This window comes from Cynocephalus volans, chromosome 13, assembly GCF_027409185.1.
Source record: "Cynocephalus volans isolate mCynVol1 chromosome 13, mCynVol1.pri, whole genome shotgun sequence".
NCBI lineage: Eukaryota > Metazoa > Chordata > Mammalia > Dermoptera > Cynocephalidae > Cynocephalus > Cynocephalus volans.
In genome coordinates, this window is record NC_084472.1 from 44,984,854 (window position 1) to 45,012,159 (window position 27,306).

The following is a 27,306-nucleotide window of genomic DNA, read 5'->3' on the forward strand; positions in this document are numbered from 1 at the left end:
ACAGGCAATCAGGATGGAAGAGGTCTGGAAGTCATGCCTGATGTGGCAGGGCTGAGGGAACAGAGTGTGAACAACTAGACTATGTGGAGACTTATGAGAAATATAACTGTTCTCAGGCGGCTCAATCAGGCTTATTTTGTTTTGCCAATGAACAAAATTAGGATCATAAGTTTCGAAGTTAACAGAATGCAGGTTTCAGCTCCATATAAGAACTTTCTCGGCTGGCCGGTTAGCTCACTTGGTTAGAATGCAGCCTTGTAACATCAAGGTCAAGGGTTTGTATCCCTGTACTGGCCAGCCACCAAAAGAAAACAAAAACAAAAAAACAACATTCTGACACAGTATCAGTAACAATAGTTAACAATTCACATTATGCGTTATTTTCTACGAGCTGTGCACTATCTTGTTTAAATCTCCAAACAACCCTATGAGAAAGGGTTGCTGTAAAAAGTTAATGATTTGGAAAACACTTCACCATAGCTGATTAAGTGAAATTAAGCTTACCAGTAGGGAAAGGTCTATCTGAAAGAGAAGTGAGATACCAATCACTACACATGCTCAAGCAGAGGCTGGCTGAACAGGTAGGCAAATAAAGTTACAGCAGTGTGGGGAAAGTTAGCGATTTATTAAGTCACTTCATTTTACTTTATTGGTGGCTGGCCAGTATGGGGATCTAAACTCTTGACCTTGGTGTTATCAACACTGAAGTCCCTTCATTTTATTTATTTATTTTTTCACAGATGGCCAGTATGGGGATTTGAACCCGTGACCTTAGTGTTAGAAGGCTGAGCTCTATAACCAACTGGGCTAACTGGCCACCCCCTCCTTTCATTTTAAAGATGAGGAACTGAGTCCTAGGGACATGAGAGGGTTTGGACAAGGACACACAGTCTATTAACTTGTCTAAATGACTGAAAAGGCTCCTGAACTAGTCCTCTAAGTTATCATGTGATGCTATGATAATGAATTCCCTGCAAGCCAGCTGTTAGCCAGTCAGATACTGCTGCAGATAGTGAGTTCCTGGGTGTTGCCTGCCGGACAGGATGAGAGGCTACACAATTAGTTCTCAGGAGCCCTGCTGTACTTTAGAGTCCCCACTCATCCTTCCTCTTTCTGAGCCCTGAGGCTATGCCTGGGGAGAAATTCTCGGACAGCCAGACCACTGGGCTTCCTGACTGCTTTCCTCCTGAAGGAAGCTGCCCACTGCAGGCCTGCCAGAGGAACCTATCGAGGAAATACAGTACAGCCATCACTCTTTCCTTCTTGTTGGGACAAGTTAGGAAGAGTCACAAACTAATAAGTTAACAATGTGTCAAAAACACCCATTCCAGGCACTGTTTTAAAAGTTTCAGACACATTAACTCACTTAGTGGTTAATGGGCATTAGGATCCTTTAGAATGGGTATGCTATGGTTTGAATGTATGTGTCCCTCTAAAACTCCTATGTTGGAACTTAACCCCCAGGGTGACACATTAACGGGTGCGGCCTTTTGGGAGGTGATTGAGTCGTGAGGGCTCCACTCTTATAAATAGGATTAGTACCCTTATAAAAGGACTCTAGGGAACTAGAGAAGCCCTTTTCGCCCTTCCATCCTTCTACTATGTGAGGATGCAGCAAGAAGGCCCTGATTGGATATTAAATCTGCCGGTGCCTTGATCTTGGACTTCCCTGCCTCCAGAACTGTAAGAAATAAATTTCTGTTCTTTATAAATTACCCAGTCCGTGGTATTTTGTTATAGCAACACAAAAGGACTAAGACAAGATACTTATATATATCACCTCCATTTTATAGCCCCAAGAAATTAAATACGCTTCTCAGCTTTGCAAAGCTAGCAGGCAGTGATTCAAACCCAGGTAGTCTGACTGCAGAACCCACACTCTTACACACCGGAAAAGGACGTCTCAGATCTTTTTGCCAACAATGCCAGTGTATGAAGACTCCCTCTTGACCCTCAGAGTTAGTCTTTCCAGCTAAAATGGGCTGTTACACCTGACTGTATTATCTGGGTATATTGGCTTGCTAGGCTATCATAGCAAAGTACCACACACTGGGTGGCTTAAATAACAGACATTGTATCATTGGTCTGGAAGCCAGAAGTCCAAAATCCAGGCATTGGCAGTGTTGGTGCCTTCCGAGGCTGTGAGGGAGAATCTGTTCCATGCCTCTCCCCTAGCTTCTGGAGGTTTGCTGGCAATCTTTGGCATTCCTTGGCTTGTAGAAGGATCACCCTGATTTGTCTTCATCTTCACATGACCTTCTTCTTGTGTATGTCTGTATCCAAACAGACAAAGTCCATTTTGGAAACTGGCTGTTTAGCTCAGTTGGTTATGGCAGTCTTGTAAACCCAAGGTCGAAGGTTTGGTTCCCTGTGCCAGCCAACCACAAAACAAACAAAAAAACCACACACACAAATTTCCCCTTTTTGATAAAGGACACCAGTTATATTGGATTAGGGCCCACACTAGTAAACTTATTTTAACCTAATTCCTTCTGCAATTACCCTATTTTCAAATAAGGTCACATTCTGATTTACTGGGGGGTTAGGACTCGAACATATGAATTTTGAAGGGTCCCATTCAACCTGTAACATTGGGTACAAACAACATTGGATATGAATATTTACAGCGAGTCTAGGGAAGACCTGAAGAAATGTAATTGACTTCAGAGGCCAAGATCAGGTTTATTTATTGGCACCCTTGAACCAAAGTAGGCAAATACTATTTTCATTCGTACTAGGTAAAGTCTTATAGAAGATGGTAATAATACAGTAATGACACTGCTGGTCTCATTACCCAAGGTGAACCTCCCAGAAGCCAGAAGCATGAGTCTAGGGGACTTATGACCTAATCTGTCCTATCCTGTCATTTTGTGGAGAATGGGGCTGGAAATATCTACAGAAAGAAGCACAGAACAGCAGTGACCCAAACCTCCAAGCCCTCCACTAGGTCACCTGGTGACGTAGCTCTTTAGTTCACTGAAACTGCCCTTTCAAGAGCTATCAAAGTATCAGAAGAGATTCAAGTAATTTGTTGATTTAGCATTTGGTAATTTGTAATTGTACTGCATTTTTTTTTAGTTCCAAATCATTTAGCAAACGTACCCTCCAAGGCACTGTGGAAGGTGGGACATAAAGACAGTTCCTGTCTGCAAGGAGCTAACCATCCTGTGAAAGACACAGCAGGTAGCCAGCTACCTGAAGTGAAAGGTCACCTGGATGAGAAGTGTTGTAAGCAGCTTGCAGAGCACAGGGGCAGGAGAGGCTGAAGGAAAAAGGGAAGGCTTTGCAGAAGTGTGGTACTTAAATGGGGCCAGCCCATCACAGGTTATGCTGCCTCCTACAGGTGGAAATGAACCCCAAATAATAGCACACAGCCCTTCTCTATCAAAGACCATCAGAACATACAACTTCTTTAAAAAGTGCTTAATGAGAGATTCACAAAGGATAGCTTTCCCTTTGCACATATGGCACAGTCATGATGGAAATGCTGACTGATGAACTTAAGCAAAATTTACAAAAGTACAAAGGGAGGATGTGTGGGAGAAGGAGGAGTGTAAGCTACATCTCAACCATGACTGGAAGTCAATAATGTGTAAAGTTGATATGTCAAAAAACAGCAGTACATATGTATTATTTAGAAATACAGAGATAAATACCAAAAGCAACAGCTTAATGAGTAAAGCCTTTGGGGACTAAGGCAGTGGGGACATTGTAAATCTTGCGTTATTATTTGATTTAAAAAAAATGATTTAAGAAAAACAAATTAACTTTCAGAAAGTTGCAAGAAGGCTACACAAAAAACTAACAGGGGTTACATCTGTGGAGCTGGAATAAGGGAATGAGAGTGGAGAAAGAACGTTAACTTTTTATTTAACATGCTCTTATATTGTTTCGCTATAAACATCTGCTATTTTTATAATACAGTTTTTAATACCTTAAAAACCAAACTAATCAACTGATTTTAGATACTAATGGGAATTTATCTTATCCCTCAGGTGGGCTGGGGCAGAGAAGTTGAGACCTACTAATTTATATCATTATATCAAATGAAGTTCAGGGTGGATCAACGACTTGACCAGAAACTTAGCTTAACAGAGCCTTAGTTAGGACCCAGGGCTTCATTGTGGACCCAAGGGCAAGAGTCCCTTCTGATCTTTTCCTGCTTCATACGGAATAAATAAATATGATGCAAAGATATTTCTCATCATCTTTGAATATTTACAGATCCATACACGGAAGTAGAGAAGCCTAAGATGAAAGACCAAATAGAGGCCCAGGTCCTCAGCCTTACAAGTGACTCAGGACCAGCAAACAACAGTTAAGTCATTGTTGTTGAAAACCACTAAATTTGGAAGTGTCTTATTATACAACAATAGGTAATTGTTATCCCACCACTACCCAGATGCTGTCACACTATTGAAAGTCTGCTTTCTGTGTGGTTAAAAATTTCCCTTTTAAATATTTAAATAAACTTTAAAAGAAAAAAGAACAAGTTAAACTGAATGTTTAATACATTTGTAGGAATAGAAGGAACGCAGCAAGGATTAGAATTTTATAGTACACATCAGACATTTATGTAAAAGATGTTTCATTTTCAAAGAAATTTCCCCTATTTCCCTGTCTTTTCAGTCTTCCTCAAAGCAATAAATAAATAAATAATAACTACTCCTCTCACGAGTAAGTTGCTCCACTGCGTTGGACAGTCATTACATCTTTATGTTTCACATCATTATCATCTCCCAAAACTCTACCCTTCAGAGCACCTTTATACAACAGTCTCACAGTAAAACTGTACTCCACTCAGAATAGAAGTGCCTTAAGAAATTAGAGCAAAGAGCACTCAAATTCATGTGAATGAATGCTAGAGGCACAAGGATTTTTAAGTATAGATTTAGTAACAGAGTGTCCACTGGCACAAACCTATTTATTCATATTATTAAAACTGCAACAATAGAAATAAAAGCTACATTAGTGAAAAAGGAATTCAGGAATGAGGTCACTGAATATAACTAAACACATTTTAAATATAAATACCATGTATTTCCTAATTAATAACAAGTAAATATCTGAACTATCTATCCTGAATTGTGGTCTCGAGAAAAAGGTCAGAGACAACCACAAAGGTGCTTCATATTACCAGGTCCATTTTAAAAACAATGAGATCCTTTGTGAGAATCGCTTCAGTCTTTCTTTTTAGCAGAGATTTCTGCTGGCCCTTTTGTTGGTAATCCATTTATGTCCGTATCCTAAAATGAAAAAACATTTTGGGAATTATTACAAGAAGATACTCATTATAAGAGGAATTCACTTTAGTAACAGTCAAGAAACTTTAGAATGCAAAAACTTTGCTTCCAGAAATGTGCAGGATGACTAAATTAGTGCAATTGAACATAGTCAGAGTTGAGTCTAACAGATACCAATGCTACAGACAACAGAGTTGTCTAAATATTCATTAAAAAAAAAAAATCTAGGGGACTGACGGGTTAGCTCAGTTGGTTAGAACGCAGCTTTGTAACACCATGGTCGGGTTCGGATCCCCATACCAGCTGCCACCAAAGAAAAAAGGAAACCAAAAACAAAACAAGAAAGATAAAACAAACAAACAAAAAAACCAAAAAACCTACATCTTGTTTTAAATCTCTTACCAAAGTTATCAATCAGTGAAAGTGGCTTAAATTACTATCACCTCTTCTCTATTAGTTATATACCATTACTCTTACTAGTCAGGAAATACTGGTTATCTTGGCCATGAGACAAGGAGCAATTTATTAATCAGAGGCCTAGTTTAAAAATTTAGTTTAAGCCAAATGTTAATTACTTAAAACAAACTATTGAAGCTACTGTTTCCAAAAACTTGACTTTCCAAAAGCCAAGTGTTTTACCCAAGTACCACCCTTATCCAAGGCATTTGAATGTTCTTACCTTATAGTGTATTTTGCCTTGATTTTTATCATTGGATTCCTGCACAGCTTTTCTAGGCCATATGCGACTAACAAAAGGGGAAATCAGAGGGTATATGTATGGCTCCAGGAATTTTTTGTAGATCCAGAGCAGAACTGGAATGACGATACAAGGAATGCACACCATTGTCCCAGGCTTGAGTTCTTAAACTGTTGATATATGTGAAGTAAAAAAATTAGTTCATTACAGGATTAATGACTGAAGAAACTTACCTAGATTAAGATATCTGAAAGGACTATTTCTACAGTGAAGGAAAAGCTTAAAATGCTGCTATCTGCAAAATAAAGGATTAATAGGTAGTAGACATAAAAATAGTGAGGTGCCTACTTCCACACCTTTCCAATTACTGCTCCCCAATAATACATTTGACGATAAAGGAAAGACACCAACATTTGGTAGGCACTAGGCAGTTTACATATAACAAATCGTTTAATGCTCAAAAAACCCAGCGGGGGCTAGCCAGTTAGTCCACTTGGGAGAGTGTGGTGCTGGGAACACCAAGGTCAAGGGTTTGGATCCCCTTTCTGACCAGCTGCCAAAAAAAAAAAAAAAAAAGGCAAAAAACGCAGTGGAATTGGGTGTCTTTGCTATTTCCATTTACAGATAAAGAAATGGAGACACAATAACTTTAAACTTACTATTATGACTTACATCCCTTTTAAGTGTGGAGTAGATAGTGTGATTTAACTCCCAAGTCCCAATCTTCAGGGGATGACAATATAAATTAGCCAAATCTACAACACTGGAGACAAATCCTGTAATATGAAACGCACCAGGATATCACTTTGGAAGACATCTAAGCTGCAAATCAGCTGGTCTTTCCCAGGCAACACCCTCTCCCTTGATATAGATTTCGCTTTTCTTTTTATGGGCATAATTTAAGAGGTGCCAAGTAATAAAAAAATGTATTTTGTATTATCGTACGTTACAAGTAAATTGTGTATTTCCAAAAATTAACACGTCTAATTTCCTTGATGTTTTGAAAGCATACTGGAATTTCTGAAAATCAGCATTTTCTTAAAGAACCAACTCTAGTTTGGTAACATACTATTAAACCAAAAGACCTCTTAAATTTACAAAACTTTTTAATCCTTCAATACAGAATTAATAGTGGGGCCAGGGGTTTGGATCCCCATACCCACCAGCCACCAAAAAACCAAAAACCGAAAAACAAGAGAATGGTAACAGTAGAATGGAAGGCCTTAACAAGAAGCTTCAGAACAGTGCATAAGGCTAATAATTCAGGATGTTAAAATTTCTTATTTTCAAAATATAGTAAATTAGGTAGTATTTGCTGGCAAATGAGTCAGCATCATGACACCAAAGCAACTTTAAATTATTCAAAATAGAAGTGAGCAAAGGAATAGACAATCCAATCTGAATGCAACCTTGAAATGAACTGCAAGCAACAGCTACATATAAAAATGTAAACTTAAGAAATGATCAGTTATTTTACCAAGGACTCATAATTGGATTCTCTGAAAGTTTCCTAATCAAGTTAAAAAAAACAATTTAAGAATTTAAAGAACATTGTCTGATTAAAATAAAATAAAGCAGACAAGCAGTGACTGTCTTTCAAGGAATAATTATTTTTGCCCATATATGTTTCGAATCTGCTCTGAAGAAACTGAAGAGGTGATTTGGTTTCGGTCTTGCAGCCTCTTACAAGTACCATAGCATAGCAATTAGGCACACTTCAGCTAGTAGCTGCCTGGATTTGAGACATGCTTTCAGCACTTTGTAGATGATGTTTTCAGGCAAATTATTTAACCAGAGTGTGCCTTAATTCCTTTACGTGTGAAATGAAGATGAAAAAGTACCTATCTCACAGAGATGTAGTGTGAGTTAGCTAATACGAACACAAAGCTCTCAGTGTCTGCAGACAGTAAGTGCCATATAAGTATTATTATAAAAAGGCGGGGGAAAAGATCCAAAAGTTGTGACCTGTCCAAAGTTCACACAGAGGTAACTAACTAGTAACTAGAGCTGGCTAACACCAGAATTCCCAATCCTCTAGCTTAATGCTCTTGCCTTTTCCTCTTCCAAAAATACAATGATCATGTTATTCCTTCTACCAAACTTTCAAAACAAACTAAAAATGCTATGAGCACGAAGCTAAGTCGGTGACTGGCAATCCCTCCATCATAAAGATGCATTTTTTCCTTTGTATAGTGGTTTTTTCAAATGAGTTCGTACACATTATGTAAACTCAAAAACAAATACTACTGATCACTTATACCACAACTATAGTTTTTATAAAACTTTTCCTCTCTTCAAAATGAAGCTACTTTGGGCCGGCCCGTGGCTCACTCGGGAGAGTGTGGTGTTGTTAACACCAAGGCCCCGGGTTCGGATCCCATATAGGGATGGCTGGTACGCTCACTGGCTGAGCATGGTGCTGACAACACCAAGTCAAGGGTTAAGATCCCCTTACTGGTCATCTTTAAAAAAAAAAAAAAAAAAAAAAGAAGAAGAAGCTACTTGTATTTGACCTCTTAATCCTTATTATGCTTATTGGGTAGGACATTTTACGTCATACATGTGGAAACTGTAGGGTATAAAAGTCTAGAAGGTGGCCTGGAAAGATTCATTATCATTTTAATTACTCTCTCCAAGGCAACCCAGCAGGCTAAATGGATTAAAACTGTTGCAGAGGAATCTCCTTTCACTCCATTTAGTCCAAGACTAAAATGGAATAGAGCAGAAAGGCTGAGGCTCCATCAGAAACAGCGCCGGTGTAGGAGGGAAAGCCACCTCCCGCACAGTAACCCAGCTCAGCATAGCGTTTAGGTGGACAGAGGGAGCGGGGTCGGACTGAGTTCAGGACAACGACTGAAAAGACAGGAAAGAACAGATCAGAAGGTAAGTGAAGCCGACGATACGAGGCCGAAGAGAAAACAGATGGAAAAGAATGGAAAGGAAAGGAGAGGCGGGCGGAGCATGGAGGCCGGGTGGCGGCGCGCGTCCGGCAGAGGGGCGTACCGTGGGAGCGCAGGAAGACCACCTCCGCGAGCGCGGCTGTGCTGCAGGCTGCCAAGCAGCTCCAAGACGCCGCAGGAGCGCCAAGGCCAGAGCCCACGCCCGGCCTGAACCCCCGGCCGCCGGCCCGAGCCCACCCCAGCTCGGCTCACCTGCGACCGCGACACCCAAATGGCAATGGCCGCACTTCCGGAGGGAGGGACGCTCGGCAGCCCAGCCAATGGGCGCCTCCAGAAGGGGGCCGACAAAGGCGCGCCTGCGTCAGCTTGAGGACGCAGAGGGCGTCACGGCGACGCCGAGCAGGGACTCGGCGGGACTTCCGGCGCGGAAGCCTAAGCATAAAGCTTCCTGGGCTGCGCACCGAAGCTCGCTTGTGCTACTCCGTGCCGGGAAACATTCAACAGATTCAGGAACTAACGTCTGTGCCAGTGCCTTAGCACCCACAGGGAAGGTCACACCACTTGCATGCGGGAGCTGTTTTCCCTCGCAGTGTGGTTAAGCTAATGTTCACTCTGCCAGTGTTATATTTAAGGGCACGGGTAACATTACAGTTGACTTTAGACGAGTTGCTTAGAAGAAATGGTTATAGTACTCCACACCCACTAGGATGGCTGTAACTGTACAGGAAGTGTTGGCGAGGATGTGGAGAAACTGGAACCCCCATACACACTGCTGGTTGAAATGTAAACTGTGTAGCCTCTTCGGAAATGTCTGGCAGTTCCTCAAATGTTTATTGAAGTTACCATATGAAATAGCAATTCCAATTTTGAATATATATGTATATACACACCCAAGAGAAATGAAAACGTGGCTACACAAATACCTACTGGGACCATTTGTAAGTAGCAAAAAAACAAAAACAAAAACCCAAGTAAAACCCCAGCATGTTTATGAATCAAAATCAATGCCAAGGGCTGGCCAGTTACTCAACTGGGAGAGCATGGTGCTGATAACACCAAAGAAGGGTTCAGATCCCTGCACTGGCCAGCCGCCAAAACAAACAAACAAACAAAAGTAAAGGGGTAAACAAAAAACTTTTCTAATTCTAACCATAAGAAAACTCTTGATCCATCTTGTGAAGACACTTGCTTGAAATATGCTTAGTAATAAAACCAACACTCTTTTATTTATATTTAATTCTGAATTTATTCTCGAGCCATAAGTTTTTGTTTCTTCAGTTTCTTCTGGGATATCTGGGGAAAGAATAAAAGAATTGTTAAGTTTCTTAGAGAAACCCACATTACACCTTGGAAGATTTGAATTTACACTGAAGAATAGAAACATGAAGTCCAGTTGGTAAGGACTGGAGGGAGCAAAGACCGTGGATAATAACTGTGATAAAATCAACAGAAGTTAAAATTCAGTAGGTGTGAAAAGAAGAGTACAGAATCACTCTCAGGTTCCTAGCTTGATCATTTACTAATCACAAGCTTATTAGAATTATTTTTGGGAGAGGGAAGCGTCCATTTTGAGACATGTGTTTGAAGTGGGGCCACCAGCAGATAGGTCGTATGGGTCTGATGTAGTGAATACAAAGTTACAATCTATTATTAGTCCAGAAACAAATTAAATTAAGACTCACAAAGGCCAAAATGAGTGAAAAGGTTGCTCAGAATAGTTTTCTTTCATGGTTATTCCAAAGGTGTCCTAAGATAGTCATCACAGCAACCACAAATCTTTCTAGTATTACACACTAACAAAAGTAAGCAACTACTAAGTAATTTACCTTTTTCTTCTGTGCAACCTCTTCTTCTGGTTTGGGAACGATTTGTTCCTTTTCAGTAAGGATCATTTCGATGTGGCAGGGGGAGCTCATGTATGGGTTAATCCGACCATGAGCTCTGTAAGTACGGCGGCGCATCTTGGGTGCTTTGTTCACCTGGATATGCTCAATCACCAGAGAATCTACATCTAAACCCTGGGAAGAGGGGAGAACAAAATCAGGCAACACCAACAACTGCATCATTGGGAAATTCTAATCCCAACCTTGCCCCAAAGTCCCTGCCTTAATCAATAATTTTGAAAGGCAATCCTTTAAGACTTCTAACAGTGTATTTGTTCAGTGTACCAAATGCATGTTGTTTGGTGGCCTCCCTAAAGGTCATTCAAGAGGAGTGGAGTGTTGAGGGACAAAATAAAGCCAGTTTCTAAGCCATGACGGTAAAACAGACTTTGGAAGCATGGCTTAGAAGCTTAGTTTGGAGCTAGACAGACCTAAATTAATTCCACTTTTGGCCCCCACTTTCAAATGCGAGAGGGTAATGGACACTACTGAAAATGGAGAAACTCATGTGTTTCATCAATTATATCAATGTTTTAAAAGTCTACTGATAAATGGAGGAGTACCGAAAGTAGAAAAAAGAAAAAGTACAAATTCTGCTATCTGAAATTTAACTTTTCTTCATTATGAACGTAGGCAACAAACCACATTAACCACTACTAAGGAAATCATTTTGACAATTAACCATACTACCAAAAAGATCCATGGCACAAGAAGTTACAAACCTTTGATAAAATATCTCCAGTAAAAAAAAACAGGAGAGGGGCCGGCCCGTGGCTCACTCGGGAGAGTGTGGTGCTGATAACACCAAGGCCACGGGTTCAGATCCCTATATAGGGATGGCTGGTTAGCTCACGTTGGAGAGCGTGGTGCTGACAACACCAAGCCAAGGGTTAAGATCCCCTTACTGGTCATCTTTAAAAAAAAAAAAAAAAGTAAATAAATAAAAAACCAGGAGAAAACATTTACAACTGCTGGGGATAAGGAAAATAGTCTTAGGCTTGGAAAGACTGAAGACCATGCTTCTGAAAATCTTTACAAAATTTTGGTCTGCTGGAGACTGGAGGTAGAAACTTATTACTGAGAGCAAAACAATCAAGGATATAAACTTGGACAACAGCAACATTAATTGAATAACCATCCAAGTTGCTTATATGTAGGAATGTTAAGGATTTAGATACCTTAAGTTCAGCATTACTCTCTGCATTTTTAAGCATGTGCAGCAAAAATTCAGCACTCTTTTTGGGCCACCGACCCTGTGTCCAACCCCACTGTTTGGCCTGAAAGAAAATGAAGGGAGGTGATTAGTCATTTTCCCTGATTTTAAATTAACATTACAAGTAAGATGAATTGACTTTATCTGGCATCAGTGTTGCTCAGAACATAGTTTATATCATGGTTAATCCAAAGGTGTCCTAAGATTGTCATCACAGCAACCACAAGAGTTGATAAAGGCAGATCTTAGCCACTCTTAACTCATCCAATCACTTTTCTTCACAATTTTTGTCTTTTCAAATGGTAACTAAGAATTCTTACCTGGGCACACCTACCAACTCCACCATTGTAACGCCTGAATGGTACACATTGCTTCTGTAAGGTGACATCCTTCAGATACTTGGTGGCTTTACGGATATGCATACCCTTAATGGCCTGAGCAGTTTCACGGGTGTTCTAAGAATGAATAAGTTGTTGGTTAACCATGTCAAAATATTATAATTTTTAAAGTAAACATTAAATTTTCAGACTTTAAAAATGTCAACATATATCAAAATTAAAACCTCCTTTCTATTCTTAGGAGATAATAGTAAATAAGAGCCAGGGAGACTTCACTTGGAAATAGGGAAAATGTTTAAATTCCATCACTCTGTAATTACAATTGTGTGTCCCATCTTGATCTACATACAAGGTTCTCAAGTAGTTCTCTGGCAGTTTTACAAAATTCCACAAACCTCAAAGTGCTCCTTATACTCTGATGATCAACGTGTAAATAAAAGGTTGCTGCTCAGAATTTATTAATTTTCACGGTAAATCTAAAGGTGTCCTAGGAAAACAATCACTGCAGGCACCTTTTCAGAACAGTTAGAAATACTCACAGGAACGCATGGCACAACTCTTAGGTCATAACTACGATTCACATACCTTAAAGTGAACACGAAGATTTGAACCTCTCGACTTACACGCTAGAAAATAAAAACGTTTTGGTTAATTATGGATATCTTATTATGCTTACCCCAAACTGGGAAATATATAATTCCTGTTCACTTACATTTTGTGGGGTTTTCTGGGTCAAGCGAATAGCGAACCATTTTTAAAGATCACCTGGAAGGGAGCACAACATAATTCTATCAACACATATCTACATTAACTAATGCAGTTTAAATAAGCACTAAATGCTGCCAACAGCTGCTCAGAGAGTAGTTGTTTTCATTATTAATCCAAAGGTGTCCTAAGTAGTGCATCATTGCAGCCATCCTTTTTTCCTTCCAGTGCTTTCTTCCCCTTCGCACCTACCAGTTACCACAGCACTGCTTCGTCAAAACTAGTAACACGGACCTTACCGGCCCTCTCTCTTCCCTTTGGAAATACAGCCTGGTTCAATCCAACCCTGGATCTTTCAAGCGTAAAACGAGGACGCATTAGCATGGCAGAACTCAGCTACTTTTACTCACACAGCTGCATAAATAATGCAGTGCTCACGCAACACAGGCTTTGGAGCTATTACCCACATTGAGAACCACCGAATATGCCACACGGTTGAAACTAGTAAAGCCTCGACCCAACTTTATTCCCCCCCAAACTTTCTCTCTTTGCGACCACAAACGCGCCGCGAACTCGGCCACCACTCGCCGCGAGACACTAGACCTGCGGAGTCGGAGTAAGCACGAACCACAGGCCGCCCGTGCCCCCGCCAGCGGAGGAGACCTGCCACCCCCACTGCCGCCCATCGCTTCCCTCCGCGGGCAGCAGAGGCCAGTCGGCCCGGCGCACCAACTCGGGCGCTCCGCCAAGTTCCCCCGCAAACAGGGACACCGCTACCAGCGAGAAATCAGTAGCCCTGGGAGTCCTCCTCCCGGCGGACTTAAGACCGGCGCCCCCGAAGCCAGGATGGTGCCGATGACGGCAGGATTGACCACTCGGAGTAACGAAGATAGACGCTCACCTTAGGCCGCTTACTGGAAGAGGAAGAGCAGTGGTTTCTGGGAGAGCGCATGAGAACTTGAATTCTCGCGAGATTACAGCCCAAGAAACGAGATCTGTATTGGAGAGGAGGTGGAGAAGAAAGGGACCGTGGAATACGTTTTAAGAATGTCCAAAAACGATTTGCCGCCTTAGAGACTGTCTTCAAATTCTCCTTTTTTTGTGTGTCCAGGAATAAAGTTATTGGTTTAAACATCAGTGAATTAAAAACAGATTGTAGTTCTAGAACACGGTAACATACTGTCAGATATAAGCGAGATATTTATTTATTCATCAAAATTAGTTAGGTTTTGGTTTTGTTTTTGTTTTTTGGCGGCTGGCCAGTATGGGGATCCGAACCGTTAGGTTTACGTGATCATGTACCCCTGAAAGTGGATTCTATATGGTTAATTAAGAACATGAGACGACGGGGGCCAGCGCCCGGCTCACTCGGGAGAGGGTGGTGCTAACACCAAGACCACGGGTTCGGATCCTATATGGTGATGGCCGGTTACCGGTCATCTTTAAAAAAAAAAAAAAAAAAAAAAAGTACATGAAACGATGGGGGTCGGCAGGTTAGCTTAGTTGGTTAGAGCGCTCAGTGTTATAACACTAAGGTCAAGGATTCGGATCCCTGAACCGACCAAAAACAAAAAAAGAAGATGAAAGCATGGGATGTAATTATAGTAATCAGGAATTTCACAGGAATGGGATGTTGCCCAATCAGTTATATTGTAACCTGTGTGAAGAAAGTGCTAATTGAAGGGTCAAGTTCAGCATCCTCCTTGTTTCTCACTGCCACTTCTAGATCTTCCTCGTCTGGTGGAGAAAACCCTTTGGCATTTTATTCTTTGTCTTTCTCAACTAGGTCATCCATCTGGTTATTCCCTCACAGTCAGAGGTGGCGTCAGCACTTGGATTGCGGTCTTCTATTTCATGGCGCCATCACTCCCTAGAGCTGGGACTACAAGTGAGCGGACTCTAGACAATGCACTGGGCTCAGTTGTTTTCTTTCTCTTTAATTTTTTAAATTAAAAAAAATTTTTTTTATTGCTTCCTTCCTTTCTCTTTCCTTCTTCCTTTTTTCCTCTTTTTTCTTCCTTCCTTTCCTTCCTTCTTTTCTCTTCTCCTCTTTCTCTCTTCCCTCTCTTTTCTTTCAGCAAACAAACAAAAAAAAAAAAAAAAAAAAAAGAAAGAAAGAAAGGAAAAAACCCCAGCCTTTAACATATCCAATTTGTGCAGATCACTTGGTTTCTTGACCTCAGTTCCAAGTCCCTCACCTCTTCTCCACTCCCAGCACCAAATGCCAGATTCCATGGCCTTTCCTCAGTAATTCCCATCCCTCACATTGTTTTCAACCACGGGTTGAGAACTCCCAAATTAATGTCCCTACCCTACATCTCTCTCCTGAGCTAGACCCAGATATAAACAATTCCATGGACATCTTTCCTGGGAGGTCCCCTATGCAAATATTTGAAACCTAACACAACGTTAAACAGAACGTTTTCTCTTTTTCTCTAGGTTCTTTATTTTATGTTGCATGGTAATAATCGCAGACAATGCTTATAAAAGCTTACTAAGTCCCAGGCGCTATTTTCACGTGTTTTTACATGCATTTCCTTATCCTTAGGACAACTGTTGAAAGAGATATTATTTCCATTTTGTAAAATGATGAAGTTGAGGCACAGAAAAATTAAGGCACTTCCCATGAAGTTCCACAACTAGGAAGTGGCAGACCTGGAAACCACTGCACTGCAGGTGTCTGTGAACAAGCCTGTGGTCATTAGGCAATACTGCCTCTCTCCCTTCCTTGGTTGGTGGCTTCCCTATACACCTAGGTTCTTAAACCAGAAAACAAAGCTGGGAGACACTTTCCTTTCTTCTTGTCTTTGCACACACAATTATTTAACAGACTTACCTTATTGCTAGAGTCTTGCAAATCTCCTTGCTTTTATTTTTTCTACATATCCTTCATATTTTAATATATTCTTCATATTCCAGACAGAACCATTTTTCTAAAATGGCTGCCAAAACGATCATGTCATTTTTGGAGCTCCATTATTTTTTTCTGTGCATGATTTAGGAGCCCTCCGTAATCTGGCCTTGTCTTCCTCACTTCTTTTTTTTTTTTTTTTTTTGACAGCTGGCTGGTGTGGGGATCTAAACCCCTGACCTCAGAGTTACAACACCAACTTTAACCAACTGAGCCTTTTAAAGGGATAATCTGATATTCCTTATAAAAGTTCCAGCAAAGCCAACTTAGAAAGAGCCTGTATGGGGCCGAGCCCGTGGCGCACTCAGGAGAGTGTGGCACTGGGAGCGCAGCGACGCTCCGCTCCCACCGTGGGTTTGGATCCTATATGGGAATGGCCGGTGCACTCACTGGCTGAGTACCAGTCACGAAAAAGACAAAAAAAAAAAAAAAAAAAAAAAGAGCCTGTATGATAAATCATTATGCTGCTGCACTTTATGCAAACACTCTGGCCAGAAACTAAACTTATTTTGCAAATGAATTAGTCTTGTTGTAAATATCTTTAGTAAAAATGTCAGTAGATTCAAGCCCTGTCTTTTTCATCTGTTAGTAAAGTCTGTGTCTTCCAGGCTACAACAGATCCATGTCAAGATGATGATGGCACAAGGATTCCAATCCATCCCCTCTCAAGAGGCACCAAGTCCCTATAAATCATTAGATCAGTCAGTGAGAGGATTTTACACTTCAAGGGTATAGGGTCATCACCCCTTTTCAGCAGGAAGCACCTCCAGAAAATGAGACCTTCAGTCCCTTTCTCCTTAAGAATCAGTAGAGTAAAGTCCCTCTGGGGGAATAAGACAGGTTAGAGACAAAACTTAGCCCCTCATCTCCAGCCACAAAGAATCCAGCACTCCTAGCTAAGCTATTTTCACAAATTAAGATAAGGAATTTTTTTTTTTTTTTAAAGATGACCCGTACGGGGATCTCAACCTTTGGCTTGGTGTTGTCAACACCACGCTCAGCCAGTGAGCGAACTGGCCATCCCCATATAGGATCCAACCCACGGCCTTGGTGTTATCAGCACCACACTCTCCCAAGTGAGCCACGGGTGGCCCAAGATAAGGAAATTTTCTAACCACAAACTTCCCCCAGGCAGTTAGCCCTTACTCCCACATGTGCATGCACACAAAGCTTCAAGGTGACTGTGGCAATAATGAGCAACACTGTCATCTTGGACCTACTGAGCAGGCGCAAGGACCAAAGCCCTAACTGAGCATATGCCCATGGCCATGCTGCAACCAGGAAGAACAAATTGATCCCACATGAATTTTTAAAATATTTGTGGATATTCTTATTTTATAGCAATACAGCTATTTGCATAAGTTCAATAATAATCAGCTTTCTTTGTTTAGAGTGCAGTGTTATAACACCAATGTCAAGGGTTTGGATCCCCTTATCAGTTAGCCACCAAAAAAAAAAAAAAAAAAGAATCTGCTTTCTTTTGTAACAGGACAAAATTGGAGACACTGATTATTTTACCAAGGCTTTAATTAGAATGTCATTTTTCCAGATATGAGCAGACTGCCTTAAGGAATTGAGATTGAGCTTTCCTGGAGCCAGTAAAAATCCCGTTGGAAGGACTGGCTTGATACCTTGTCTTCATGATTACAGGGTTCCTGGTCTTGTGGTAAGTAAAGAATGTACAGCCAGAACCTCGATATTTGGTGAACCTCCAGAAGAGAGGAATTTACCCAACTAGTGCAGATAATCAGAGTGCGTCCTATTCTTGGCTTGGCTTCCTAAGACCTCCAGAGACTCAGAATGATGATGCTGGCCTGCACCCCTTACCCTATAAAGGACCCAGAAGGGTCCCTTGGGGAGCCAGTCAAAGGACCTTCCCTTCTGTGCTGTCTCCCTTGTGCTTGAGCATGAACCCCAGTAAAGCCTTGTCTGAGTTTTTTAAAAAAGGAGGTGTATTTCCAGGAAACTTGAAGGATGGGAGAAATGTTTTTTGATACCATGCAAATGCAATTAGCCATATCCTGAAATGTGGGCATTCTTTGTGACAAATGTATCTAAATTAATCTTTTTTTTTTTTTTTTTGCTTATGAATGTCTAATTGTCTCAGCACCATTTGTTGAAAGAATTATCTTTTCTATAGGATAGTTCTCTGAATTGCTGTATACCCTGGACATTGGTGTTATCAGCACCACACTCTAACCAACTGAGCTAACCGGCCAGCCCCTGTAGCACTTTCACTGAAAATCAATTGACTGTAAATGGAAGGATTTATTTCTGGACTCTCAATTCTGTTCCATTGATCTACACAACCATCTTTGCTCTAACATCACACTGTCATGATTACTGTAACTTTATAGTAAGTTATGGATTCAGATAGTATATGTTTTCCAACTTTGCTCTTTTTCAAAAGTGTTTTGGCTGTTCTAGGTCCTCTGTATTTTCATATCAATTTTAGGATCAGCTTGTCAAGTTTTACAAAAAGCCTGCTGGGATTTTGATATGGTTTGCATTGAATCAATAGAGCAATTTGGGGAGAATTGACGTTTTAACAATATTAAGTCTTCTAATCTATAAACAAAAAATATCCTCTTTAAATCTTTTTAAGTTCAAGGGAAACTTAAACATTCCTAAGAAGCAATATTTTGTAGTTTTCAGTGTAAAGTTTTGCATTTTAAAAATTAAATTTATTCCTAAGTACTTTTTTATGCTATTGTGAATAAAAATATTTTCTTAATTTCATTTTTGGATTGATGATTACTAGTATATAGATACAATTGATTTCCTTATTTTGAAATTGTATCTTTCAACTTTGCTTTATTCTTTGGGATTATTTCCCTTCCTCCCTCTTTTTCTCCTTCACTCCTTTCCTCCCCCCCTACCCCTCCCTTCTTTTCTTCCTTCCTATCTTTCTTTTTGCCTTATTTCACTGGCCAGCACCTCCTGTCCAACGATAAATAGAAGTGTTGATAGTGGACATCTTCATCTTTTTCCCAGTCTTGAGGGGAAAGCATTCAGTCTTTCACTAACAAATATGATATTAGCGGTAGTTTTCTCATAGACCTTTATTAGGCTGAGGAAGTTCACATCTAGTCCTAGTTTGCTGAGAGTTTTTTCATGAGCGGATGTTAATTTTTTTTATAAAAAGTAATAGACTTTATATTAATAGGAGTGTTAGGCTTACAGAAAAACAGAGCAGAAAGTACAGATAGTTTCCATAGCCATCTCCCCGCTGCAGTTTCTCCTATCATTTATTTATGTATTTATTTAATTTTTATTGAATCAAAATTGATTATACATATTTTGGGGGTTCAACATTGAGATATGCTGATCAAATCAATATTACTAGCATATATATTGTTACAAATCATAATTATTCTTTATGCCCCTTGTCCAATCTCTCCCCAACCCCCTCTCCTCCCCCCTCCCCCCTCAAATCACCCTAGATTTCTTCTCTCCTTCTGAAAGAATAATGGTTACTCTGTTGATTTGTTGCCTAGATGATCTGTCTAATGCTGAGAGGTGTGATCAAGTCCCCAGTATTATTGTAGAGCAGATGCTTCTTCTGTCACTCTGAAATGGGTTTTGTGGGGAGAGATGTCCTCTTCTTTTCTTTATCTCTGCTGGTGACTCTCCTTGTGTCAATGCACTCCAGTGGTTGGTGGACCATCTGCTTAGTGGTTGTGGCATCTAGCTGCTTTCCTGCAGCCATGGTTATTGTGGTTGCCGTGATGGGTCACCCACATGGAGGTGATGTTTTTGGCATGCTCTTTTGTGCTGGTGGTGTGCCTGGTTGTGGGGAGTGTCTGGACCCTGGCTTCATACCTCAGGTCCCGGGGCAGGTCCCAAGGCACTGGCATGGTGTGCCTGGTTGTGGGAGGGGAGTCCGGTCTCCTTCTCCATGCCTCAGGTCCCCAGGTGGGCCCCGTGGCACTGGCGGTATGCCTGGCTGTGGAAGGGGGGGTCTGGTCCACTTCTTCATGCCTTGGGTCCCCGGGTGGGCCCTGAAGCACTGATGTGGTGCCTGGTCATGGGAGGTGGGTCTGGTCCCCAGCTTCATACTTCAGGTCCCCAGGTGGGCCCCAAGGCACTGGTGCAGTGTGCCTGGTTGTGGTTGGGGGTCCTGTCCCCAGATCCATGCCTTATGTCCCCTGGTGGGCCCCAAGGTGCTGGTGGTGTGCCTGGACCAGAACTATTTTTTTGTACTTTGCTTACTTCTAATATGGGAGAACTTCCTGCAGAAACCAGTACTTGAGCTGTGTTGTTGAGCTAAATTGCTGCTTTGCTGCTGTTTCCCTAGGGAAGGCTTTTTGTGCAGCTCAGGGTTTACTGGTTGACCTTATAGATACTTCCAGCTCTCCAGAGACCCAGTGCACCAGGGTTGTATAGAAACTCTGATCTGGGCCTGAGTTTTTTCATCAAACTGCACCCCACGCAATTCTGCATTCCCAACCAGTCTCCTCTGAGTGGTCCTGCGCTGATTGGGGGATGGATCAGCTGTCTTTGCTGTGTCCCAGTGTTCTACCAGTGGGCCTGTCTCCCCTACCGCCTGTGCTCCAAACACTTCTCATGGGACGGGTTCTGTGCTGGTCCCTTGCGTGGACTCACCGGCCTCTGAATGGCTTTCCTTCTTCAGCTGTTCTGGCCCCTTACTCCTGTGTGGGTCCATGGGAACCCTATTAGTGGTCTTGCTGTCCTGGGGGCCACCAAGGCCCTTTTCTCCCCTGCCACCTCCAAGTAATTCCATCTGAAAGGCACAGCTGCAGCTTCTGCCAGCTCCTGCTCCATGCGCTCATCAGCTCGAGACTTAAAGCAGCTGCAGCCTGAAATGCTGACAGCAGGTTTTTCTTTCTCTCATTGTGGTTTCTCCTGCCTTCATGAACTCCGTAGGTCTCTCCTCCTCTTCCCCTGAGCTCCAGTGGCCCTAGCTTGGCTGATGTTTCGTTTTTATAGTTGTAAATTGGTTGACTTGTTGGAGAGAGTGACGCTGGGGACTGTCTATTCTGCCATCTTGACTCGAACATCAGTTTCTCCTATTATTAATGTTTTATATTAGTGTGGTACATTTGTTACAATTATGAACCAATATGGATACATTATTGATAGCTAAATTTACATTAGGGTTCACTCTTTACAATGTACCGTTCTCTGGGTTTTGCCAAATGCACAATGTCATGTGTTCACCATTACAGTATCATAGTTTCACTACCCTAAAATTTCCTGTGCTCCATCTATTCATCCCTCCCTCTCTCCCTTCTCCACTGAAACCCTGGCAACCATTGATTTTTTTCCTCCCATTACCTAAAATATTTATCATTTCCTTGTGCTGGGAGAGTGAATGTTGAATTTTGTCAAATGCTTTTTCTGCATCTATTGAGTTAATCAACATAATGTAGTTTTTGTTCTTTAGTCTATTAATATGGTGTGTTATATTAATTTGATTTTCAAGTGTTAAACTAACCTTGCATTCCTGGGATAAATCCTGCTTGGACATGACATATAATCCTTTAAAATTTTTACTGGATGTTCTCTTCATAAGGGATATTGTTCTGTAGTTTTCTTGTGATGTCTTTGGCTTTGGTTTCAGGGTAACATTGGCCTTATAGAAGATTACTGGTTTGTCATAAAGGATTCAATTCAAGAATAGCTGTGAGGAAAATGGAGTCAGTATAGTCAGGCCCCTTTGCTTCAAATCCAGCTGGGTATGATTCAGCACATCCATTGTAAACAAGTTATATAAGAGTGGTGTGACTGTGCATGTGCACCCATGTATTCCTTGGTTCCTTGCCATTGTTTTGTACCTTGCTTTGTACCTTTGTATAAAGGGCAGTGGCTCTGAACTGCTGGCTGGAAGAGCTCATGTTGGAGTAAGGCATGTCTATCCTGCTATTGGTCACCAGAATCTTTTTTCAACTACCTGACTCACAACCTGCACAGGATGGGGCAGAGGGTTCTGTGATCCAGCCCAACAATAGCCAAATGGAAGAGATGCATAGGGCGATGCATGGTGTGTGCATGTGTGTCTGTGTATGTATGTGTGTGTGTGTGTACATGGGACTTAAATGCCTTCTCCAGGTAAGCCTCTCCCAGCACCTTGAAGTCTTCACCAACCTGGAAGCTCTTTGAACCCTCTCTTTTTGAGTTTTGATGGAGGCTTCATTATGTAGTCACGATTGATTAAATCATTGGCCATTGCTGATTGAACTTAATCTCCAGGCTCTCCCTTCCCCAGAGGCTGGGGGAAGGTGAGGCTGAAAAGTCAAATCCTCTAATCACAGGCTTTGTTTCCCTGGCAGCCAGCCACCATTCTTAGGGGATTTTCAAAAGTCTCCTTATTAACATAAACTGAGGTTGGTTTAAAGGGGCTCTTTATGAATAACAAAGATGCATCTTTATTGCTGGTATCAAAGGAAATTACAAGGGTTTTAAGTTCTCAGTGTAAGAAACCAAGGATGAAGACCAGAAAATATATATTTTATTTTATCACAGTATTGCAAGCTCTTTGAACATCTCAGTGACTGTGTGCCCTACTATGTGGATCCCAGAGTCGGAGACAGGAATGGTTTTAGAGTTGACCTAGAAAGTGGATAATAATAAAATCAGGAGAGGGATAAAGGACTGATGGAGAGAGCAGAAATGAATAGAGACTCTATGACAAGAATCTGGCAGCAGAATGCAATAGAATTTTTTGCAAGAGATGAATTCCTGAAGGATTGCATAATGCAAGACTAATTTCCCATAGCAATAAACATAAAGTAAGGAGGAACATATTCCAAATACATCTAAGTATGTAACAGCATACAGGCCAGCTGCCCCTCCCACCCCCACTATATATATATATGTAATATGTAACAGTCATCACATTCTTCTTAGTTTTTTCAGCACTATCTGTAAAATTTCATGACTTGGTGCTTAAGAGCAGAGACACTGTAGCCCATCTTCCTAGTTTCAAATCCCATCTCCTCTGTCCTTTCAAGGACTGCCATTTACTAGCTGTCTGACCTGGAGAAAGTTTCTTAAGTTGTCTGTGCCTTAGTTTCCTTACCTTTATCTTTTCTTATCTGTAAAATGGGGATGATAATAATAGAACCTACCACATAAGGTTGTTGTGGGGATTAAATGAGTTATTATTTACAGAGCACTTAGAAAGGTGCCTGGCACACAGAAAGTGCTATATAAATACTTGTTAAATAATAAATGATTAACTTTGTTTCAGTGAAGGAGTTGCTAAATTAACAGCATGGCATATCATGAATTAAAAAAAAAAATATATATATATACATATATATAGTACATGGTATTTAATCACACATATAAATTCTTCTACAAAGTTATTGATATTTCGGGGTACTTTTTTAGTAGCAGTGTTAGCACGTGTGATATTGTGAAATATATATTAAGTGCTCGTCCTGGTCTCCTGGAATATAACTCCTAAAATTCTTGGAATCTCCGAAGTGGTGTCTTTTTGTATGCTAATGAGTTGACTAGTGACTGGCAGCCCTTGGGTAGCTTCAGGTGGGGTCACAGAAAAGGCCAAGGCAGTGCGGTCAGTTCTACTACCCAGCCTCTGGGCCGGTTGGTTGCTGGTGGCCAATGATTTGCTCGGTTATACCTATGTAATGAAGCTTCCACAAAAGCCCAAGAGGCCTGGGTTCAGAGAGCTTCCAGATAGCTGTACACATGGAAGTTCTTGGAGGGTGGCACCCCCAGGGAGGGTATGGAAGCTCTGTGCCCTTTCCCACATACCTTGCTCTGTCATTGAAGCTGGTATCAAACCAGCAACCTAAAACAGTCAAAGTATACAATCCCATCCCTAAACAGTGATTAGAATTGATTAGATGGCTTTTGCCAAACTTATCTGTGAACTATTGTCCCCTACTCAAGAGCCTTTTGGCTGATTCATGCATTACCTAAAAATCCTATTCTAAGATTAAAGGAGAATCAAGATTTCTAGCCCACTACAAAATAACAGAATTCACACAATTTCTTTCCTTCCTTCCTTCCTTTTCTTTCTTTCCCTTCCTCCCTCCCTCTCTTCCATCCTTCCTCGAATGGAAGGATCCATTCAACTAAGAAGCCACTACATGCATCTTTCAGATTTGGCTGACCACATCCTGAGTCAGCTGCATTAGATGGAGAAGAGGGAGGGGTTGATCTTTATTATACTGGGCATCGTGGCTGGATGCTTAACATTTACTAGTTCATGGAACCTCACAACTGCTTGAGATGGATTTTGCAAGCTGGGCTCCTCAGGAAGCAGGGTCTGAGATGATAACAAGTGCTCTTGGTTTCCACACCGTGGAAGGGAGAGGGCTGGCTGGTTAGCTCAGTTGGTTAGAGCATGGTGCTGATAACACCAAGGACCAGGTTTCCATCCCTGTACCAGCCTTCTGCAAAACACCACCACCACCACCACCACCAGCAACAACAAAGAGGAAGGGAGGGTTAGGGAGCAGACTGATGTGGGGCCTTGTCAGATGGCTGGGACACAGTCCTCATGAAGGCTCAGCCAGCACCCTTACCCCCACCCCAGGGGAGCTCTGGAGCTGGCTGTTCCTGCAGGGTTGTCCCAAGTCCGGGGGAGGAGGACGGGCCATTGTACCCTCCCACTGATCAGTCACTGGCTGTGAGCTGCCTCAGGAAGGAGGCATAACCTTGGGTGAGGCAATTTTCTTCAGCCAGTCCTCAGAGAGGGATGACAGCACTCCTAGCAGATGGAGAATATGTCCTTCATTCCTGAAGAGGCATCTGGGAAGCACATCCCAGTATCCACCACCACAGTAGGGACTGCTGTTTCATTTCACAGCTAAGGAAACTGAGGTTCAGAAAGGACAGAGCCAGGATGTGAACCTAGATGTACCTTTGGAGCCTGCGCTCTTTCCCACCATCCTTGCAGCAGTTTTGCACTTCCGCCTCTTCCTGACTGCTGACGGTGAGCTCCACGTTCCTGGGTGACCTGGGCTCGCTGTTGTTGGCCTTGCTCCCCACCCTGCCTTGGGCAGGCCATTCCTGGGTCGGCTGTCTGCTTCGCCCCAGCTTTGGCTCTGTTTTCCAGGGTCCACCATCCCACATCTATGTCCGCTGCTGCCTGCACTCACCAGACTCAATGAAAGCAGTGTTGGAGAGGATTGTTCTGGCCCTGAGGCTGTGTAGATTGATGAGGCCAGGAACCTGGGATTGGATTCCAGCAGAGCACCAGAAAAGCCAAATTCAGGCATGAGTTAATAAGAACGTGGCAAGGGCAAAGAAGGTGGGAATGGAATAGGAAGCATCCCTGGGCTCCTCAGATGGGATTTAAATACAACTCCTGAGACCTTCTATTTGGTTCTCCTTCCTGGTGACCACTGGGGCTTCACGTACTTTGTAGATCTCTGGAGAGCAGCAGGAAACAACAAACCCTTAGCCTTTTTAAAGTAATAGCATTCTCCTCGCTGACCTGACAAAGAGAAATATCAAGTGGGCCCTGCAGGAGTTTGACAGTTTGTCCAACAACTGTTTTGAGGAGGTTATAAGTCTCTTAGGAAATGGTTTGTCAGCCTGCACATTACATCTGTTGGCCGGTTTAAATTAGTATGAACATCTTCTTAGAAAGGAATGTCTTTTGGGAATTTTCAGATGAGTGAATATTCAATGCTCTGTCTTTTAGCATTACCGTCCACCTCTGCTGCCCCTGCTATAATACTCTTCAGAGAGCCAGGGAGGAAAGTCTTAATCCCTTGGCAGGCATTTACTCCTCTCTCTTCAGTCTGAGCCTGCCAAACAATGCTGTTTTGAGCTTCACTTAGAAATTGGCCTTATTAGCCAGGAAGGGAGAATTCTTTTCAGGACAATGGGGAAAATGTAATCCCTTCCTCAGGGGGTTGGAGTGCTCGTATTTGCTCCCAGAGCGGCGTGCGGCTGCCCTCTGCTCTCTGCTGCCTGGCTGCCTTTCCTCTGCCCCCAGAGCTGGGCTCATATCTAGAGATTTTCTTATTTGCTAGGCTTTTCCTAAGGGTTCCCATTCTGTTTGTTTTCCTGAGACGCTTTAATTCCTTTGCTGTTTATTGTTATTGTTCTGCTTATATTTATTTCTAGGAGGTGTGAATTTTTTAAAAGTCAACTTTATTGGTTTTTATTCAGTTATTTATTTTGGTGGCTGGCCGGTACAGGGATCAAACTCTGGACCTTGGTGTTATTAGCACCATGCTCTAACCAGCTGAGCTGACTGGTCAGCCTTAAAGTCAAATTTAAAAACACATTTTCTTTTTCATCTTGTCATTAAGGGATGTTGGGTGTGTGTGTGTGTGTGCGTGTGCGTGTGCGTGTGCGTGTGCGTGTGCATGTGCGCGCGCGCACGCACGTGTGAGATTTCCCTGGCAGGGTCCCTGTATAACTCCAACGAGGGCTGATGCCTTGCCTTTAGGCTGCTCTGTAGCAGCCTTCTGGACTCTCCCTCTACTGGTCAGCTCCGTGGACTCATGCAAATCTCTACCCTCCTCTGCTGTGCAACAAAAGGCCCCAGAGAATATCAAGATCTTTAACATACCCAGTTTGTGCTCTAAGCCATAAGATCTCTTTGGCCAGGTGTATGGGGTTCCAATGAAGGACAAGCTTCATTTCCAACAAGATTCTGGCTTCCACTTAGACTTGGGGAATAAATGCTAAAAAGCATCTTGTCATTCAATTAGTTAGTCTGCTGCCACTCTTGATTCCTGCACAATCTAGCCAAAACAGCCAGAACCATTTATTCATTATAAATTTAAAATTATTACAAAAGCTTTATATGTGCTTTACAGAAAGTTAGATATAACAGATAAACAGACTAAGAAAATAAAATCTTTATATTTCCACTATCCAAAAGATTAACCCTTAATGTATATCCTTCTACTATAGTGTAGTATATATACTTTGTGTGTGTATATATATATTTAATAATTGAAACCATGTTGTTTGTGCTATTTTGTAATCTGCTTTTTCCCCTGTTAATCTTAATTTTACCATGTTAGTACATTTTTATCTCTTCTAAAATCCAGTCTAAATTTCAGTTTCCCTAGTTAGTTCATACCCTTTGGTTTCTCCAAAGCAGGACCCAATCTAGGATCTACACGGTACCTAGTTGTTCCTCGAGTTTCTTTTAATCTTCCACAGTTCCTTTTTTTAATGTCAGAGTCTCGTTGTAGAGGCTAAGCCAGTCTATCTGCAGAATTAACCATGGATTTGTCTAGTTGCTTCCTTGTGGTATCATTTAGCTTTTAACTTGGTGGATTCAAGGTAAATATTTTTGGCTAGAGCTAATTATGGATGATGTTGTCTACTGTACATTGTATCATACTAGAAGACAAAATATCTGGGTGACCCACCATTAGGGATACTGGGATTGAAGACTGCAAGTGGTGATGACTCTCTGATTGACTCCCTTGAGACTAGACAGGGGCTGGCA

At 41.8% G+C, this 27,306-nt stretch overlaps 2 protein-coding genes and 4 non-coding genes across 8 annotated transcripts; all 6 read right to left on the bottom strand.

Moving 5' to 3' along the window:
- Positions 1–3,693: 3,693 nt before the first annotated feature.
- On the bottom strand, positions 3,694–9,128 carry C13H18orf32 (chromosome 13 C18orf32 homolog). 2 transcript variants are annotated; one of them, XM_063077000.1, is made up of 3 exons: positions 9,093–9,128; positions 5,923–6,110; positions 3,694–5,246 (listed from the first exon to the last, which is right to left on the bottom strand). In XM_063077000.1, the coding sequence occupies exons 2-3, from the start codon at positions 6,085–6,087 to the stop codon at positions 5,181–5,183; spliced, it is 231 nt and encodes a 76-aa protein (XP_062933070.1). In that variant the 5' UTR covers positions 6,088–6,110; positions 9,093–9,128; the 3' UTR covers positions 3,694–5,180. The 2 variants fall into 2 exon arrangements, with proteins under 2 accessions (XP_062933070.1, XP_062933069.1); XM_063076999.1 differs by lacking the exon at positions 9,093–9,128 and adding an exon at positions 8,944–9,084.
- A 912-nt stretch (positions 9,129–10,040) lies between these two features.
- RPL17 (ribosomal protein L17) lies at positions 10,041–13,832 on the bottom strand. 2 transcript variants are annotated; one of them, XM_063076996.1, is made up of 7 exons: positions 13,757–13,832; positions 12,987–13,039; positions 12,860–12,900; positions 12,257–12,391; positions 11,902–12,000; positions 10,667–10,858; positions 10,041–10,133 (listed from the first exon to the last, which is right to left on the bottom strand). In XM_063076996.1, the coding sequence occupies exons 2-7, from the start codon at positions 13,024–13,026 to the stop codon at positions 10,086–10,088; spliced, it is 555 nt and encodes a 184-aa protein (XP_062933066.1). In that variant the 5' UTR covers positions 13,027–13,039; positions 13,757–13,832; the 3' UTR covers positions 10,041–10,085. The 2 variants fall into 2 exon arrangements, with proteins under 2 accessions (XP_062933066.1, XP_062933068.1); XM_063076998.1 differs by having other exon boundaries at positions 13,761–13,776.
- Positions 10,545–10,608, bottom strand: LOC134362314 (small nucleolar RNA SNORD58). Its single transcript, XR_010021590.1, has one exon. It is a non-coding gene; the product is annotated as a small nucleolar RNA SNORD58 (small nucleolar RNA).
- LOC134362315 (small nucleolar RNA SNORD58) lies at positions 12,092–12,156 on the bottom strand. Its single transcript, XR_010021591.1, has one exon. It is a non-coding gene; the product is annotated as a small nucleolar RNA SNORD58 (small nucleolar RNA).
- On the bottom strand, positions 12,718–12,782 carry LOC134362317 (small nucleolar RNA SNORD58). Its single transcript, XR_010021593.1, has one exon. It is a non-coding gene; the product is annotated as a small nucleolar RNA SNORD58 (small nucleolar RNA).
- LOC134362316 (small nucleolar RNA SNORD58) lies at positions 13,123–13,187 on the bottom strand. The gene has a single exon (XR_010021592.1). It is a non-coding gene; the product is annotated as a small nucleolar RNA SNORD58 (small nucleolar RNA).
- Positions 13,833–27,306: the final 13,474 nt, after the last annotated feature.

Coding starts and splice junctions, on each gene's coding strand:
- RPL17 (XM_063076996.1), bottom strand. CDS start 13,026: ATGGTTCGCTATTCGCTTGACCCAGAAAACCCCACAAAAT. Junction 12,392..12,859: donor ATCTTCGTGTTCACTTTAAG/GTATGTGAATCG, acceptor ATTCATTCTTAG/AACACCCGTGAAACTGCTCA. Junction 10,134..10,666: donor AGGTTGCACAGAAGAAAAAG/GTAAATTACTTA, acceptor TTCTTTCCCCAG/ATATCCCAGAAGAAACTGAA.
- C13H18orf32 (XM_063077000.1), bottom strand. CDS start 6,087: ATGGTGTGCATTCCTTGTATCGTCATTCCAGTTCTGCTCTGGATCTAC. Junction 5,247..5,922: donor AAGGCAAAATACACTATAAG/GTAAGAACATTC, acceptor TTTTCATTTTAG/GATACGGACATAAATGGATT.